Here is a 16,995-nt window from a genome sequence, read left to right as displayed (position 1 = left end):
GGACGAGACGGGCAAGACGGGCAAGGCGGGCACGACAAGCAAGCAACAGACGACTTGGGAGTCCCCGATGGAGGTGCACACTGATCAATCTGCGCCAGCCCTGCACGTCGCATCCGCGCCATGCTGTGAGTCTGTGACGGCGCCTCGGAGCACACGAGCAACGACTGTGTGGTCGCGAGCGTCGTCCACCGCACCGCAGGCCATTTCTCACTGGTGTTTGTCGACATATATCCCATATATGAGCAATCGTCCCCCCCTCCTCCCTCTTCTTCCAGCGAGACGTCTTCTTGCCGACTTGCCCATCCGTGGACGCCATACGCCACCATCGCGGAACTACCTAACTACCACGGCGGCACCAATATATAAAGACATAAACGCACACAGGCAGGTAGATACAAAATTGCATGGAAAGAGGGAGCAATGGCGGCGGAAAAGTCTCAGGCCATACAAACACACCTCTCCCTCCCTTCAGACGACGTCGAAAAGAAGGCCCGGTCGTCCGCAACACCCAACTATGCCGACCAGATCCCGGCCGAGATGCTCGAGACGCTGGCGCCCAATGGCGAGGCCGAGTTCATCCTGGACAAGATAAACGGCATGACAGAGGAGGAGGCGCTCGCCATTGTGGCCGAGGCGCTGGACTTTCACGCCGACGACTGGAACTTCCCGTCCGACATGCGGGAGCGCATGCGGCGTCTGCTGAGCCAGGGACCCAAGGGCTACGGAGAGTTTTGGGGCCGCGACCTGCGCGTCGACGCCGTCATGATGAGGTGGTCGAGTCCGTATCCGGGCGTGCGAGCCGTCGCGAGCCCCGTGGACGACGCGAGCGTGCCGGTCGAGACGGCGAGGGCCTACTTCTTGGGCATTGGCTGGGCCGTGATCGGGACCTTCATGTCGACCTTCTTCAACAGTCGGTTTCCGGGCATCAGTACGTACCCCTTGTCCCCATTGCACAATGCAGAGACGGTGACGTGCTGTGCGGGACGGCGAGGCGAGGCGAAACCCGTCTCGACACGGCTGCCTCACCACCGCTGGTCCATCTTGCACGACGACTGACGAGCCTCTCCCCACAGGCCTCAGCAACTCCGTCATCCAGATCCTGCTCTACCCCTGCGGCAGGGGCCTCGAGGCCGTGCTGCCGGACTGGGGCGTCAGGCTCTTCAAGACGCGGCACTCGCTCAACCCGGGCCCCTGGACGTTCAAGGAGCAAATGTTCGCCACCATCACCTTCAACATCGCCATCTACACGACCAACAGCTACGGCATGATCCTGGTGCAGCGCTCCCCCGTCTACTACGGCCTCGACTTCGTCGGCTTTGGCTACCAGCTGATGCTGACGCTCTTCGTGCAGCTCATGGGCATGGGACTTGCCGGCTACCTGCGCCGCTTCTCCGTCTACCCCGTCAAGGCGCTGTGGCCGACGCTCATGCCCGTCATCGCCATGAACCGCGCCCTCACCAAGCCCGAGCCGCCGGGCGAGAGGGTCAACGGCTGGACCGTCTCGCGCTACCGCTTCTTCTTCCTCGTCGCCGCCTCCAGCTTCGCCTACTACTGGCTGCCGGGCTACCTCTTCACCGCGCTCTCGCAGTTCAACTGGATGACGTGGATCGCGCCCGGCAACTTCAAGCTCGCCGTCCTGACGGGCTCCAACATGGGCCTGGGCCTCTTCAACCCCGTCACCACCCTCGACTGGAACGTGGCCACGTCGTCGTACGCCGCCCTCGCCCAGCCCTTCTTCTCCACGTGCACCATGTACGTCGGCAGCGTCCTCGGCGGCCTCGTCATCCTCGCCATCTTCTACTCCAACATGTACCACACCGGCCACCTGCCCATCAACTCGTCCTCGGCCTTTGCCAACGACGGCACGCCCTACGCCGTGCAGAGGGTCGTCGTCAACAACCGTCTCGACCTGGAGAGGTACCAGGCCTACTCGCCGCCCTTTTACTCGGCGGGCTACGTCCTCACCGTCGGCGCCAACTTTGCCTTTTACCCCGTCTACTTCCTCTACGTCATGGTCAACCAGTGGAGGACGATCGGCAGGGCCTACGTCGACTTCTACAAGGGCCTGCGCCACGGCAAGGGCAACTACGAGGACGCCACGGACGTGCACAACCGCGAAATGGCAAAGTACCGCGAGGTCCCCGACTGGTGGTTCCTCGTCATCTTCGCCGGCGCCATCGTCGTCAGCGTCGCCTGGGCCGAGACGTACCCCGTCGACGTGCCCGTCTGGCTCGTCTTCCTCGTCATCGGCATCAACCTCGTGTTTGCCGTGCCGCTGTCCTTCCTGTCCGCCACGACGGGCACCAACCTGGGCCTCGGGTCGCTGGTACAGATCATCACGGGCTTCCTGCTGCCCGACAACCCCAACGCCTTCCTGTTCGGCCAGACGCTGGGCAGCTGGGCGCTCGCCGGCTACGGCGACAACTACGTCCAGGACCAGAAGATGGCGCACTACTGCAAGATCGCGCCGAGGGCCGTGTTCCGCAGCCAGGTGGGCACCATTGTCATCACCTGCTTCGTCGCCGTCGCCACGCAGAACTTCATCCTCGGCCACGTCGACGGCCTCTGCACCCCCGACCAGCCTTCCCGCTTCACCTGCGCCGGCGACGGCGCCCCCCTCTACGCCAACTCGCTCATGTGGGGGCTCCTGGGCTCCGAGCGCATGTTCAACTCGGTCTACCCCCTCTTCAGGTGGTGCTTCCTCGTGGGCGCCGCCGTCGCCGTCGTCTTCCTCGCCGGCCAGGGCCTGGGGCCCAAGTACCTGCCCGGCGTGCGGGAGCGGCTCCGCTCCAGAATGTCCCCCGCGCGCTTCCGCCTGCTCGACCGCTCCCTGTTCCGCCTCGTCGCCTCGCTCATGTGGCTCAACCCCGTGCTCGTCATCCAGGGCGTCCAGCACTGGGCCCCGTCCAACCTGGCCTACAAGACGCCCGGCTTCATCCTGTCCTACGTCTTCATGTACTGGCTGCCCAGGCACCGCCTGGCCTGGTGGTCCAAGTACAACTACGTCCTGTCCGCCGCCCTGACCGCCGGCCTCGCCGTCAGCGCCCTCGTCATCTTCTTTGCCGTCGGCTACCACCCCAGGAGCCTGACGTGGTGGGGGAACACCGTCAGCACCGCCGGCCTCGACGGCCAGCAGGTCGGGTGGCTGCCCGTCCCCGAGAGGGGGTACTTTGGCCCCGAGAAGGGCCATTTCCCCTGACGTCGGCCCCTGGCTCGTCTGGTGCTTGCTGCCCGGCAATGTAACGTGTATGTTGGCTTGCTTGGAACGCTGATTTTGGCACCAACGTGCTGCTACGAAATACAATGTCGTGACTCTACATACATTCACGTATACTCGTCAGCGCTGTCATGGCTTGTCACAAAATCAACACCATTCGAGGCATCTCCAGTCGTCTGATCAATGTCCACAAGCCAAGGTATTCTCCATCGCAGCACGCGTCGGCGCGGTTCGCGACGTGCATTGATGAGGCGGTGTGCGTCGTCGCGGAAATGCTCCCGCTGCCGTTGTCGCGTGATGAGTCGGTCAAGTCCACGTCGCCAGACCAGACTTCAACGAGCTCGACAGACAGACGTGACATGTTGGACTCTGCCGCTTTTTCCGTGGACGAGCACAGCTACTAGTAACTTCGATGCCGCTGGTAACGGCATTTTCGACGGCAGAACACGTATTTAGTCGGAGGTCTCTAATCACTATACGACTTTACATTTCATGTTTCCTGCCTTTCCCCTCGTTGAAGGGATCCAGGCATTGCAGCTTGTTCAGCCATCAACAGGCAGGTGTCTGTCGTCTGGCTTGCGTGTGACAAACGCGGACCAGCTCTTTGCCTGTGACACAGGATGTAGTAATTGTCGCCTTGTCAAAAGGCTCAATTACCAACCGTCAGCGTGTAGTCCAGTCTGTTGGCTTTGTGAGCTCCGAGACAAACTGCAACGGGTCCGTGCAAGTCGACACAGGACACGGTTGTGGCGTGGCCGCACCGTACTGACTTTGACGACATCCGCGTGAGCAACACAGCTGGGAAAGGATGGCGGTTTGCGGTCGGCTGAGGCCGTAAGAGGACGGGCTTGTCCGAACCGAAATCTTCGGCAATTAGCAGTCGCAGCGTACTATATGCCGGGACGCTTTGCGTCGTAGCCATGCCATCCGGCCTGGTCTGCATTAGAGTTGCCCAATATTCTTTGCCGGTCTCAGTGGTCCGCACCGACTTCTGATTCGGAAGCCAGGGGAATGGCTTTCCGATATTCCTTGCTCTCAACTCCGTCCTGACTCTTTGGTGTTCCCCGTCTCGTACTGCATTGGGTTAGCATTTGTGACGGAGGCAAATACTTGCCCTTGGCCGGGTGATGCCCAGCCAGCCTGGCTTTCTGGCTCACCATGCATGATATGGTCTCGCGTGGTGCGGAAATACGGCCAACTCACATGCCAAGAACAACTTCACAAGTCGGATTCTCTTTGTCTCTTCCAGTGTGTGAACTGTCTGGACTATGCGGGGAAACAGCGCGCATAATCTACCGGTGAAAAAATAAACCCAACACAAGGCAAGCATGTCCTGCGAGAGAGAGAGACAAAAGTCGCATCATGTTGGCTTCCTGGACCCGGTATACTTCACCACAATTCCTAGGGTCAGGAGTGCCCCATCCAGCATCTGCCCTGGGGTTGGTCGGAGGCTCTTTTTAACCCATGTCGTCTTGGGACACATGACCGTTTCGACTCCATCGTACGGAGTACCTAGTTGATCTAGAAGGATTTTAGCCCAACAGAGGCAAACCCGCAACAAAGGGGGTAGTCTCGTGGCGCACATCCACTCTTCAGCATAGGGAAGAATACGGGGAGGCATCCTGGCAGGCTGGAAGTAGCCAGGGCTTTCTGGTGGAGCGTCCCCGGGTTCAGCCAATTTCGTAGGCCAACGAGAGCATTGCAGAGAACCATGTTCGTAATTCAGCCGGTTTTGCACTCAGCTTTGGCCGGAATTTGTGATTACCCCAGCAACTCGGTGGCCGTCCACATGACGCTCGGCTTCGGCGAGACGTTCGTCTACCTCAATCTCCTGTACTACGTGAGGTAAGAATCCCCTTCCCACAGCGGTAGCGGTCGACGGGGCTCCCAACTTGCCGCCGCCGCCCCTGCTTACGCCTTGTCAGCACCCTCATGCTTCACCGCGAGTACTTCCCCTTCCTGCCGACCCCGGAGTCGGAGCCACGGGGTCCAGTCGACCAGCCCATGCTGGGGGCGCCCGCCCCCGAGGGCTGGTGGGACGACAGCTCCCGACTCCTCTTCGGCGCGGCAGAGCACATCGCCGCCATTCTACACGAGGCCTCCGAGTGTGGCGTGCATCTCATGACGCCCTTTGCCGGGTTCTGCGCATTCTCAGCCGGCTACCTCAACCTCTACGTGGCGAAATACCCCCGAATGAACCTGGGCCGCAGCCCGCGAGCAAGCGACTGTCTCAAAATGTGTCTCGACTACCTGGAAAAGTTTCGACTTGTCTGGAAAATCGCCGACGGATGGGTAAGCCGCCCGCAAGCATGACACGACCGTGGCCACCGTTGCGCTAACATTGAGAGGGCGGCACGCGCAAGATCAAAACGATACACCATGCATCCGTGCTCTACGAGCGAGCAACCGAGGACCGGACACGATACCAGGGGCGCACACGAGCAGACTTTGATACTCTACACCAGTCTGTCCACGAGTTCCGTGTCGTGGATAGATCCGACGCGCATACTCGGGAGATTCGGGGCGCGGAGCGGCCCTCGGCGCAGGCGACTTGGCCGGTTCAAGGGCACGAGCACGAGCACGAGCACGAGCACGAGCTCGACACTAATACCTTGTTGAACCAGCTTTTCGCGGAAGTCAGCAATAACCTCGACGAGCAGGGGGCCTGGTCTCAATGGTGGCCGGCGATTGATCAGGTGGATCTTTAATGAGCTGCGTAATTACATCCGGGGTTTTTTTTTTCGTTGAAGCTTCCAATGAATGAGTGACGACCTTTGATTTTTTTGATTTTTTTTTTAAAAAGGGCTGTAATATCTGGTTTTCTATACATGTCCTATTTTTATTTCCCGGTCTAGAAAAACAGTCAACAGATAATGCACCTCTTCATATGGCTCCCCTCCCGTCACCGCCAACAAATGCATACCTGTCGCGTCAACCATTCGCCGTTTCTCCTTCCAATCACGCCTTTGCAAAGACCTTTCTCGAGTTCATCAGGCGAACAGCAAGCATAAAGAGCATGCCGACAAAAGGCGCCACAACCACGCCAAGAGGACGTTTTTTGAAGCAGCTAAAAAGGCACGTAAATGGCGTCTGGATTCTGTACTAGATCTACTAGAAATTTGGGACGAGAAGGGTGTACATTATAGGCGAAGAGGTTAATAGCGTTATTAGGTTGAAAATTGGCCCGCCTTGGTGTCCGGCCCGCCTTGCTGTCGAGCACCACCTTTGGTGGTGAGGGCTTTTGCTAGCCGAACCACATAAAGTGGGGCGGGCACGATTAACTGACTCGGCACTACCCCGTACACGACAGCCCACGACCTATCGGGTACGTGATGGCGCTAAGCGTTTTGACCGCACCAGGCGTTTCCTTGATGCAGGTCGGACTCCAAAGGGAGATCTCCTAGGCATCTCTAACGAGAATAAGCAGCTCACCTGTTATATACTGGCAGTAGTAGTAGTAGTAGTACGTAATAGTACTAGTACGTAGTCGGTTGTTCCTGTTTCTTTGCGAACTACTTCTCACATGGGACACTTCGGCCACAGTAATGCGCGTACACCCATAATCGGGTCCAATGCAACCTCGCCATGCGAATGTCAATCAAAAATACGGGGTCATGTCGCAGAAGCACCGGCAGGCATCTTGTCTTATCTTGACATCTCTTGACTTGCTGCAGAACTCCGTCGGGGTCTGCAGCAGTACAGCGTGTCGAGACGCCGCCGCCGTGTGCTCCCAACACCACCTCGGCATCATCATTCTCACGGCCAATGGCTGGACGCTTGTTCGGGTGGCTGCTGACGGACTGTGCCAACCGCAGCCACATTCCAAACGAGTCTGGGTCGCTTGGTCGGTGGTAGGCATACAACCACATGACTGACTGCAGGCGTCGGCGCAGAGGGAGCGGAGCGGGGTCAGGCCGAAGCGCTTGCCTGGGTCGAGGTCCTCAGCTGCGGCAAGCTTTTGCTCAAGCATACTGCAGCAGTTATATCTGAATCTGGGGAGCGGCCCAAGTCGAAGGGCATCGCGGCTTAGCCGATGGCTTCGGGTGCGACCCCAACGTCTTCCCGTCGGAACCTCTCTTGCAACTCACGAAAGCAGATGGTCTTGCACCCGCCGTGACAATTTGCGACGTAATTTCCCCGCAACCCAGGGGACAGGGACACGATAACTTCCCTCTCCGGTTCCGCGGGGGGCGCCAAGAGATGAGTCGTGGGGGACGGAGTGCCGCAAGGCGCATCTTCTGTCCTGAAATGGAGCTGATGGTGCTTCCCCCACAACATTGTCATCCATTGCTCCAAGGGTCCAGGAATATTCCGTACACCGTTTGCTGGCAAGTGGCTCATGATTCGTTCTTCGCAGGCCGCGCCGGTTTTCTCAAATCCAGTGTTATTTTGCCTTGCTGTCCACACAGCCCCATTCCATCACCCCCTGGTTGCCCCTTCTTGAGCAGCTACAGTTTTGCCTTGAGAGCATTGTCCGGGTCCAAGTCGTGATTTTCCGTTCGGGGAGGGGTTGGAATCATGAGCCAGACCTCTTGTTTCTGCATGGGGAATGTCCCCAGGATCTTCGGACTCATCCAGTAAACGCTAACATGCAAAGAGAAGGTGAAGGAAGCGGCGGCGGCGGTTATGGAATCGACTGTGGTTTTGGTGCTAGTTGTCTGTCCACAATTTTTTCTGTTGTGTGACTCCGGGAACGGGCGATAAATTTGCCTTCATTTTGAGTATTTCCTGCGTCGTACAAAGCACTCCTTGTCGAACAACGGGTCTCATCCTGGAGACACCCTGCAGGGTGTGTGGCCCATGTGCTGCTTTCAGGGATTCTCCAGGTCTCACAAGCGCATACATCAGCCCTTCCTTCAACCCAATCCGATACACGTACATAATGTGTATATATGTATACAGAGCACACCTACCTAAGCCACCCAGCCAGCTCCTCTTCTTCTTCATCAGAGCCTTCCCATCTCATTCCTTTTGTCAATCGCAAAAAAGACCTGGTGTCATTGCTCTATGAGAACGCTGATGTCAGCGAAGCGAAAACCAAATTGACGCGATTTTGGTTACTTGGTTTCCTTAATTCTGTTCTGTCCAACGTATCCTGCAAGGCTTCCATCCATCCTTGACAATGGCGCGGACAGGGAATGAGCCCGCCGATCCTCTGGCCAGAGGCATAATCCCCACCGCAAAACAATCTCTCAGAGATTTATTCATCTGGCGACAGCGTGTCGTTCTCTCCAATGAGTACGACGAGACTCGCTGTGAGTGGAAAGATCCTGACCGTTTCGAAAATCCCATTAGCCTCTTGGCTCAGCTGTCCGCAAAGAACTGGCTGTTCTTCCTGGTTGGTTTCTTCTCTTGGACGGCAGACGCATTCGACTTCCACGCCCTCTCGATCCAGACCAAAAAGCTAGCTGATTACTATGGCCGGTCCAAGACGGACATCACCACAGCCATTACACTGACGCTGCTTCTTCGATCCATTGGTGCAGCGTTTTTCGGTCTTGCAGGTGATAAATGGGGCCGCAAGTGGCCCATGGTGGCCAACATGATCATTCTCGGCCTTCTGCAAGTCGCGACAATCTACAGTCGTAATTTCGAGCAGTTCCTCGCCGTCAGAAGTCTGTTTGGTCTCTTTATGGGCGGTGTCTATGGCAATGCTATCGCCATGGCTCTCGAACAGTGCCCGTAGGTGTTCGTCCGATGTTGTATATTAAGGTGCCACACTGACAATCCATTTTTTTTCTTGGCTAGATCCAATGCTCGTGGTTTAATGTCCGGTATCTTGCAGCAAGGCTATTCGTTTGGCTATGTCTTGGCTGGCTGCGCCAACCTTGGCGTTGGTGGGGGGACCAACACGTGGAAGACGGTCTTCTGGATTGCTGGTAAGTAACGATGGATAATTGGCAAAGTATCAGGATCCGCTGAGGGCTAAACTGACGTCTGTATCTTGTAGCCGGGTTCTCCATAGTCGTCGGCCTCATCCGCATGCTATTCCCGGAGTCGCAGCAGTTTTTGGAGGCCAAGAAAAAAGGAAAAAAGTCATCGAGCCCTGGCGCATTCTGGCGTGAAACAAGCAAGATGCTCAAGCAAGAGTGGAAGATGTGTGTCTACTGCACCATCCTGATGACGTGGTTCAACTACTACTCCCACACTTCGCAGGATTCGTATACCACCTTTATGCTTTCTCAAAAAGGGTTGAATAACGCCGGTGCCTCGAGAGCGTCCATTCTAATGAAGGCTGGTGCGTGCGTTGGTGGCACTATTCTAGGATATATGTCGCAATTCCTTGGCCGTCGCAGGACTATTATTGGTTCGGCTCTGATGTCTACTCTTTTGATTCCGGCTTGGATCTTGCCCACCGGTGAACGTGCACTGAGCGCGACTGGCTTCTTCATGCAATTCTTTGTCCAGGGAGCTTGGGGTGTGGTTCCTATTCACTTGAACGAACTTTCTCCTGCTGCTTTCAGATCGACCTTCCCCGGCGTCACATACCAGCTCGGCAACATGATCTCTTCGCCTTCGGCACAGATTGTGAATGCAATTGCTGAAAAGACATTTCTGACCAAATCTAATGGTAAAAGGGTGGAGGCGTACGGACCAGTCATGGGCATCGCGACTGCTATTATTGCCCTCGGAATCGTCGTCACCACCATGCTTGGTCCTGAGCGTTGTGGGCGGCAGTTTGAGAACAAGATTGCTGGTGTGAGTAGCGAGGTGTCGTCTGCCAAGGCTGCAGAGAGTGAGGACGAAGAGAAGGGCAGAGTCGAGGTAAAGGAGATAGAGTAATGTGGCTGTTCGAATTAATGGGTTCCATGGGTGCAGACTTTGGTACGGAAGCGTCAAGAACTGGAAGCGTCAATAGCAACGCGGAAATGCCAGGGCTCGCGCGGAAGGAGCAAACGCACCTGTTTGGTACGCGCCCACCCGAAAGGTACCACACACGTCATGGTTGTGCCTGGGGGGCTACGGGGTCTGCATCGGCAGCCAGCATGCAACTGATTATTTACTTAAGTGCTTAAAAGTACAGATAGTTGTTCTCTGCTGCCACTGATCAATTGGAAAGCCAAGCCGTTGTCTACTTACTTAAGTAGCCTTGCGCCAATTTGTGAAGCCGCCAAGCCACCGGCTGGGTACTCCGTACATTGAGTTCCGTTAGGTTCCTGCCAACAACACTACACGGAGACACCCGCAGCGGCCCCTCTCCACCTCACCGCCCAGCTCAGCCAGGCCACCCCACCACTTTCTGCCGCTTCTTAAGGTCAATCCCACGACACGGCAACCCATATCTTGCCAAAGAGCAGCACCCATCTACACCCAACCGCCATGGCGTCGCAGCCGGACCAGCCCCCTACCGACTCAGGCCCTTCTGAAGTCCGAAACGAAGTCAAAAAGCCCAAGAAAAAGAAGGTTCTCCTCATGGGCAAATCCGGATCTGGCAAGTCCTCCATGAGAAGCATCATCTTCAGCAACTACATTGCCCGAGATACTCGACGACTGTAAGCTTTCGTCCCGTCTCTCCCCAGCTATCCCAAGCTCTTCCACCCTGTGACTAAAGTAAAATACAACCCCCTCCAGCGGTGCCACCATCGACATCGACCTGTCTCACGTCAAATTTCTTGGCAACCTCACCCTCAATCTCTGGGACTGCGGCGGGCAAGAAGCCTTCATGGAGAACTACCTTTTCCAACAGCGCGTCCACGTCTTCTCCAACGTCGGCGTCCTCATCTACGTCTTCGACATCGAGTCGCGCGACGTAGACCGTGACCTGGCAACCTACGTGTCTATACTCTCCGCCCTGCTCCAATACTCCCCGGCCGCCAAGATCTACATCCTCATACACAAAATGGATCTCGTGGTTCCCACCTCTCGCGAAACCGTCTACGACGAGCGCGTGCGCACCGTCAAGCAAAAGACCACCGAATACGTCAACTCTGTCGGTGGCGACGCGAGCACCGTCGAACTGACGCCCTTTGCGACATCCATTTGGGACCAAAGCTTGTACAAGGCTTGGGCGTCCATTATTCACGACCTCGTGCCGAATCTGGCTGTTATTGAGCGGAACCTCGCCAATTTGGGCGTGGCCATCGAAGCAGAAGAGTTGCTGCTGTTCGAGCGGACGTCGTTCCTGGCAGTGTCGTCGTGGACGTCGACCGAGGGACGGCGGAATCCGACAGAGGATAGGCTGGAGCGCATGTCGAACATTATGAAGCATTTCAAGCAGAGCATTTCGCGTTTTACGGGAACGCCTAGAAATGCAGAGCAGTTTATTCGCATGGAGCACAAAGCCGGCACGCGCTTCAATCTGTTCATTTTGAAGTTTACGACGAATACCTACCTCATGGTGGTGCTCCCGTCGGGCGAGGCTAGATTCAACGCGGCCATGCTGAATTGTCAGATTGCAATTGAGCACTTCAAGTTTCTGGATGGCCCTGCTGCACATGCCGTGCCCGCGGCAGTAGTGCCCGCTGTGTCGTCATAGGGAGGGAGAAACTGCCAAGGCCTATAAAGATTTATTCACATGCGCGTGAGAAGCTATAACGTGGTTTAGTTTGGCGTTTTGGAGCTACGGTACCAATCGGTTCGTTCATGTGGGTGAAGGTGGCTTGCTTGAAACCCAGGATGGCATTCATGTACAATTTTTTTAGTCGCATTGACTCTCGCCCGAGATCAGAAAGATGTCTTATCTTGGGCATCTTCTTGGCCCTATCTCGATTTGGATTTTCTAAGTCTACCAATTTCGGCAGCTGTATAAGCCACCCCGCATCGCTGTTCCTGGTTATTTTTCCTCAGTTCGTGTTGCCGGGTCACGAGGTGTCCATGATCATCACACTAAGTCCACTTGACAACAGCTGTTCCGCCCTTTTTGAATTCCGCCATGTCACCCAACACCAAGTCTTTATCGGTATGTTCCTTGTTCGGGAAAGTTGTTGCGAGGACCCACGATCTAGTTCTAATATCTGGTGACGCCCTCTGTACGAATCCGTAGACATCTCCCACAGTATTGGTCGTATTGAAACGAGCCGGTAGTCGCGTCCCGTCTGGCATCTGAATTCGAATCATGACGGTAGGCTGTGAGGAGTCAATAGATGGCTCCGGGCTTGTTGATGCTGAGACTGATGATGTGGAAGCTGTGGCTGTGGAAGCAAGACGTGGAGCAAGACTACCGACACCAGGTACAGGACTTCCCAGACGCTGACCTGCTCCGGAAAACGGCGTGTACTTCTTGAGTGGTTGCTGATAGGGGGTCGCGTGTCGATGCAGCTTGACGTCGACGCGCTGATCATATTGGACATTCATCAAGTGTAGCGGAGCCCGACCTGACTTGATCATTTGCAAATCCGCTTGGTTTGCTGGGTCGTCGAACCGCCGAAGCTCTCCATCATCAATGCTAAAGCCGTCCTGCCAGATGTGTAGAATGCGATCCTCGGGAGCGGCACTGGATGCAGGGAGAGAACCCAGAGGATCAGGAATCCTTCGACTTTCAACACCCTCACCACCTAGTGTGACGCCAGCGCCGCGGAAGCGCGACGGAGCGGATGGACCAGGTTCGTCGGCAGACTGATCGGGCCGGGACGCATTGCTGAACCATATAATTAGCCACCTGTAATTTTCTTTCCCTCTCCCAACAGTATGGTCAACTCACGCTTTCGCCTGGGCTAACATATCTTTGATAATTTTCCTTTGGTCACCTTGATGCGGGTCCTGTACGGCAAGCCCAGATTTCCCACCGCCAGCATAAAGATCGCCACGACCTTCTTCGTCATCGTCCTCATCGTCGTCGTCGTCATCGTCGCCATCGTCATGGGAATGGGAAGCTCCTCCAAGTGACCCTAGCGTCGCAACGCCCCTCCTCTTGGGCTGTGACGTAGGCGGACGGCCTCCTCGACCAGATGAGGTGTCTGCGGGAGCAGGTCGTCCATCAAGCGTCCGTGGCCCAGTATACGAGGGCTCGGGTCTTGAATCGCCTGATCCGCTTTGCAGTCTCGCTTCGTCGTCGTCCTGGAAAAAGCTGTTACAAGCGGCCGGAAGATCCCATTGATGGGCGTCGAGGTACTGTGTTGCCTGCTGAAGATGTTAGGTCGCCATTCTGAGACTTGAGGGGTTTACTGCAGGTGCCATACTTCGTCCGGACTGCAGTTGCACATGGCGGTGAACTCTTGCACAAGCTTCTCCCGGTTGGGAGTGTCTTGGTTGTCGGCCATGATTATACGGCGTTGCCTGGAGCGCGGGGCAGATCAACAGATGGATCGAAGAATCAAAAAAGGCGTTGCGAGGTGACGGACAAAATTACGGGACAGCTTATGGCCAAAACTCGGCTTGGAAAACAACTAGGTCAATATATCGGTAGCAGAGGCTGTCTTCCGAGACAGCTCGTGGGAAGGATGATGAATGATGACAGAGGCAAGTTGTATGTCTATGGGCGGCAGGCAGCCGAAACCTCGTCATGACTTCCAGACCTTGTCCCGCGTACTTGAAAGAAGCTCCAGAAGTCCGTTTCCAAGTGGCGCGACCCCACATGTGCGCACTGGCACTTGACCAGTCGCGGAGCTCCTCTGCTTAGTCACTCGACCGTTTCTCCAGCTGCACTCCGTAACTACTCGATGATCCTCCTCTGTAGTCGTGCTTCAAAGTAGACGACACCGCGCACTTTCGGCTTGCTAGGCGTTCCCAGCTGCGGCCCGCGCCTCAACGAGCACTGCCAGCGGCACGCCGACAGAAGTTTCCACGGATATAGGTCAGGTTTCCAATGGCTTCGGAAGAGGCGTCAAGTCATCTCGCCGAGTCCGGCATTACCATACACTCGGACAGCGAACAGTACTCCCCAGGCGAGGAGCTCTCTACGTCACCTGCGAGCTCAGGCTCTCCCATCATTCTCTATAAGCCGCCCACTGTTTGGTCATTAATACGAGGCGCCGCCATTAACCTGCTCCTTCCATTTATCAATGGCATGATGCTAGGGTTCGGAGAGTTGTTCGCTCATGAGGCTGCTTTTAGATTGGGCTGGGGAGGCACAAAGGTGTGTGTTTTTTTGCGGCCCTTTGTACTGATGATGCATTTGCCATACAAAGAGGCACATGTTTTGCTCCCATTGACCAAGTCAATGTCATCATATTTCCAATCTGGAGCTAATCAAAATGCTCTAGGTCTTTCCCTTGTCACGAAGACGGGCGCACCCGATCGGTCCCGGTATTGAGGTGCGAGAGCGACGACGAGAACCAGGCCCTTCACTGGACGACTTGGCGAGCTTGGAATAGCGTAGTTTCCTCAGTTATCAGCATGACTGGGAGAATTCCGAGTCTCGTATGGCGTTGGTATCCACCGGCTGCACCTTTGCTGCGTCTATAGATTACCAAGACCGGCGAGCAGCGTTCTAGCAAAGACCTTTGGGGGCATTGCTTCACTTGTTGGACTCATCTGGGCTAATTACAAGGCACAATATGCCAAGGCGTACGAGGAGTGTCGAAGATGATTGCGTGTATATATCTGCCGGCTGAGACCTGTCCTTGGAGATGCAAGCCTCACTATACTAAACCAACTGCGAGATGTGATGTCAAAGACTTTTGTCTCTCAATTCTGCAAACATCTTGTTGCGAGCCAATCGTTGCCTCTATGGATGCCCTCTAGGAAGCAACACGATCCTATTCACCTTGTCAAAGTCAAATTTTATTTCAGTAAACCCCTTCCAACACCAGCCAACATGCCCAAGTCCCTGTGGTGAGACTTTATCGATAACAGACAGCTGTCACACGATAGCAGGAGTGATATATATTAATAGAAGTTATAGAAGTTAAATAAAACCTCTTAGGTTATAACTATCATATAATAGTAGAGGCAGTAAAGCTGGATATTATATAGATAATACTAAAAAGCCTTACTTAAGCTATTAAAGAGAGAATTATATATGCTCTATAAAAAGGGCTTTATGTGCGCATTATCCTAATTCCGTGCGCTTGCGTGGCTAAGTACCTGCGACAACAGCGGCCATCCGCCAGCGTCAGGAACGCCCGACAATTACCCGCTCGGCGCCCCAAAAAAATTGTCCGACTGAACCACCAGCGAGACGGCCACGGAAAGATCGCGTACTGGAATTACCCATCACCACCGTCATCCCGACGCCGCGATGCTTCCCGGCCAAGCCATTGCGCGCTCTGCACCCTCAATGGGGGCGCGGAGGCAACTCCAGAGCAGATGGGCGGTAAGGAACCCCCTCTTAGTATATCCAACTCCGAGTGCTCTCATATACCTGGGTACAGCTTTGCTTCAAGGCCAGAACACTGACAAAGTTGGACTAGAACCCCCCAAGCGCCCTCTCACAAAGACTTGGCAACGCCCGCCGATTCGGGTCGATATTCCCACAATCCGGCCCGTCAAGCCTGACAGCATCGCCGTTCCGAGCGCGAGCTACCGCCGCGCCCATCACGCTCGGGCATGTATCTTCCCCTCGGCACTTCTCACTCTGGGGCTATGGCAAGAAAAAGGCGCCCGAGGAAGCGCCCGCGGCCTCAAGGGCCGAGACAACCACAGCGACACCCGAGGCCGTCCGCCCCGTAGACCCAACCGCCGAGAACACGGTGCCCTCGCCGCCCACCGAGCCCGCCGTGCCAGCGTCAGAAGTTGACCTCTCCTCCATCTCCGACATCGTCAACGGGCGGGACATTCTCAACATGTCCGAACACATCGGATACCTCAAGGCTCTGGGCCTCGATTTCGGCACCGGCCCCACGTCCGTCATGCAATGGGTCCTCGAGCACGTCCACATGTACAGCGGCCTCGGATGGGGGGCCTCCATTGTCGCGACGGCCGTCCTCCTCCGCTGCGCCATGTTCTACCCGCAGATCCGCAGTCTCAAGTTCAACGCCGTCATGCAGAACCTGCGCAAGGACCCCCGGTCCCAGGAAGCCATGAAGCTCGTCCAGCAGGGCTTCGCAAACCAGGACAACGAGATGCGCCAGAGGGGCCAGTACCTCAACAAGATGCTCAAGGAGCAGTACGGCGTCAGCAACTGGGGCATGCTGTGGTCCTTTGGCCAGATCCCCTTCACCTTCGGGCTGTTCCGAATAATCAGCGGCATGGCCAACGTCCCCGTGCCGGCCATGGAGACGGCCGGATACCTGTGGTTCACAGACCTGACGGCCACCGATCCGTACTTTATCCTCCCTGCCGCCGGCACCGCTCTCATGGTTGGGGCTCTAGCCGTGCGTTGTCCCCTCCCTTGTGTCCTCCTCCCCCTCCTCCTCCCCCTGTCCGCCGGCTAATCCGTGCAGATCAACGCCAAGTACACGCCCGAGTCGCAGAAGAAGATGCTCAAAACAATGACGTACGTCTTCGGCGTGGTCGGCTTCGTCTGCACTACTTTCCTCTCCGCCGCCGTCAATCTCATGACCGTTGCCCTCGGCGCGTCCACCCTCCTCACCGCCGTGGTCCTCAACAACGCCCTCGCCCGACGGACCGTCGGCTTGCCCCCCCACCCGGCCGCGACCTCACCCACCTCCAACAAAACGACCTATGAGGCCCCGCGCGCGGCGGCCAACACCCCCGAGCCTGGCCTCCGGGAACGTCTGGAATCCAGCCTCACCGACATGAAGAAGGGCATGTCTGACCAAATTACAAATTATACCGGAGCATACAGCGGCACCGATGAGGAAAAGGCCGCGAGGAAGCGAAAGGAGCTGATGCGCAAGCTGGAGGAGACGCGCAAGCAGCAAGAGCGAGACGAGTTTGAGAAGAAGTACAAGGCCAAGAGGTAGGACGGTGAGCGCCGGTTCCACCATGGTGGATAA

The 16,995-nt window shown here is 56.2% G+C and overlaps 8 protein-coding genes across 8 annotated transcripts; 6 read left to right on the top strand and 2 right to left on the bottom strand.

Moving 5' to 3' along the window:
- Positions 1–420: 420 nt before the first annotated feature.
- Positions 421–3,199, top strand: MAM_07205 (oligopeptide transporter protein; the record flags this gene model as incomplete). Its single annotated transcript, XM_040826003.1, has 2 exons — positions 421–928; positions 1,074–3,199. 2 exons carry the CDS (start codon positions 421–423, stop codon positions 3,197–3,199), a joined length of 2,634 nt encoding a protein of 877 aa, XP_040676044.1.
- Positions 3,200–4,928: 1,729 nt separating this feature from the next.
- On the top strand, positions 4,929–5,925 carry MAM_07204 (uncharacterized protein; the record flags this gene model as incomplete). The annotated part of the gene is made up of 3 exons (XM_040826002.1): positions 4,929–5,062; positions 5,143–5,509; positions 5,566–5,925. 3 exons carry the CDS (start codon positions 4,929–4,931, stop codon positions 5,923–5,925), a joined length of 861 nt encoding a protein of 286 aa, XP_040676043.1.
- An 804-nt stretch (positions 5,926–6,729) lies between these two features.
- On the bottom strand, positions 6,730–7,086 carry MAM_07203 (uncharacterized protein; the record flags this gene model as incomplete). The annotated part of the gene is made up of 1 exon (XM_040826001.1): positions 6,730–7,086. One exon carries the CDS (start codon positions 7,084–7,086, stop codon positions 6,730–6,732), a length of 357 nt encoding a protein of 118 aa, XP_040676042.1.
- Positions 7,087–8,339: 1,253 nt separating this feature from the next.
- MAM_07202 (carboxylic acid transport protein) lies at positions 8,340–10,000 on the top strand (the record flags this gene model as incomplete). Its single annotated transcript, XM_040826000.1, has 3 exons — positions 8,340–8,899; positions 8,966–9,096; positions 9,168–10,000. 3 exons carry the CDS (start codon positions 8,340–8,342, stop codon positions 9,998–10,000), a joined length of 1,524 nt encoding a protein of 507 aa, XP_040676041.1.
- Positions 10,001–10,537: 537 nt separating this feature from the next.
- On the top strand, positions 10,538–11,693 carry MAM_07201 (GTP-binding protein GTR1; the record flags this gene model as incomplete). Its single annotated transcript, XM_040825999.1, has 2 exons — positions 10,538–10,710; positions 10,790–11,693. The coding sequence occupies 2 exons, from the start codon at positions 10,538–10,540 to the stop codon at positions 11,691–11,693; spliced, it is 1,077 nt and encodes a 358-aa protein (XP_040676040.1).
- Positions 11,694–12,043: 350 nt separating this feature from the next.
- On the bottom strand, positions 12,044–13,416 carry MAM_07200 (UBX domain-containing protein; the record flags this gene model as incomplete). The annotated part of the gene is made up of 3 exons (XM_040825998.1): positions 12,044–12,794; positions 12,858–13,276; positions 13,336–13,416. The coding sequence occupies 3 exons, from the start codon at positions 13,414–13,416 to the stop codon at positions 12,044–12,046; spliced, it is 1,251 nt and encodes a 416-aa protein (XP_040676039.1).
- Positions 13,417–13,961: 545 nt separating this feature from the next.
- MAM_07199 (Outer membrane protein, MIM1/TOM13, mitochondrial) lies at positions 13,962–14,469 on the top strand (the record flags this gene model as incomplete). The annotated part of the gene is made up of 2 exons (XM_040825997.1): positions 13,962–14,231; positions 14,359–14,469. 2 exons carry the CDS (start codon positions 13,962–13,964, stop codon positions 14,467–14,469), a joined length of 381 nt encoding a protein of 126 aa, XP_040676038.1.
- An 866-nt stretch (positions 14,470–15,335) lies between these two features.
- MAM_07198 (OXA1-like protein) lies at positions 15,336–16,962 on the top strand (the record flags this gene model as incomplete). The annotated part of the gene is made up of 3 exons (XM_040825996.1): positions 15,336–15,410; positions 15,508–16,410; positions 16,480–16,962. The coding sequence occupies 3 exons, from the start codon at positions 15,336–15,338 to the stop codon at positions 16,960–16,962; spliced, it is 1,461 nt and encodes a 486-aa protein (XP_040676037.1).
- Positions 16,963–16,995: the final 33 nt, after the last annotated feature.

The sequence above is a fragment of the Metarhizium album genome, assembly GCF_000804445.1.
Source record: "Metarhizium album ARSEF 1941 chromosome Unknown scaffold_28, whole genome shotgun sequence".
Classification (NCBI taxonomy): domain Eukaryota; kingdom Fungi; phylum Ascomycota; class Sordariomycetes; order Hypocreales; family Clavicipitaceae; genus Metarhizium; species Metarhizium album.
Note: the sequence above shows the minus strand (reverse complement) of the source record. Positions and strands in the feature narration are given on the sequence as shown.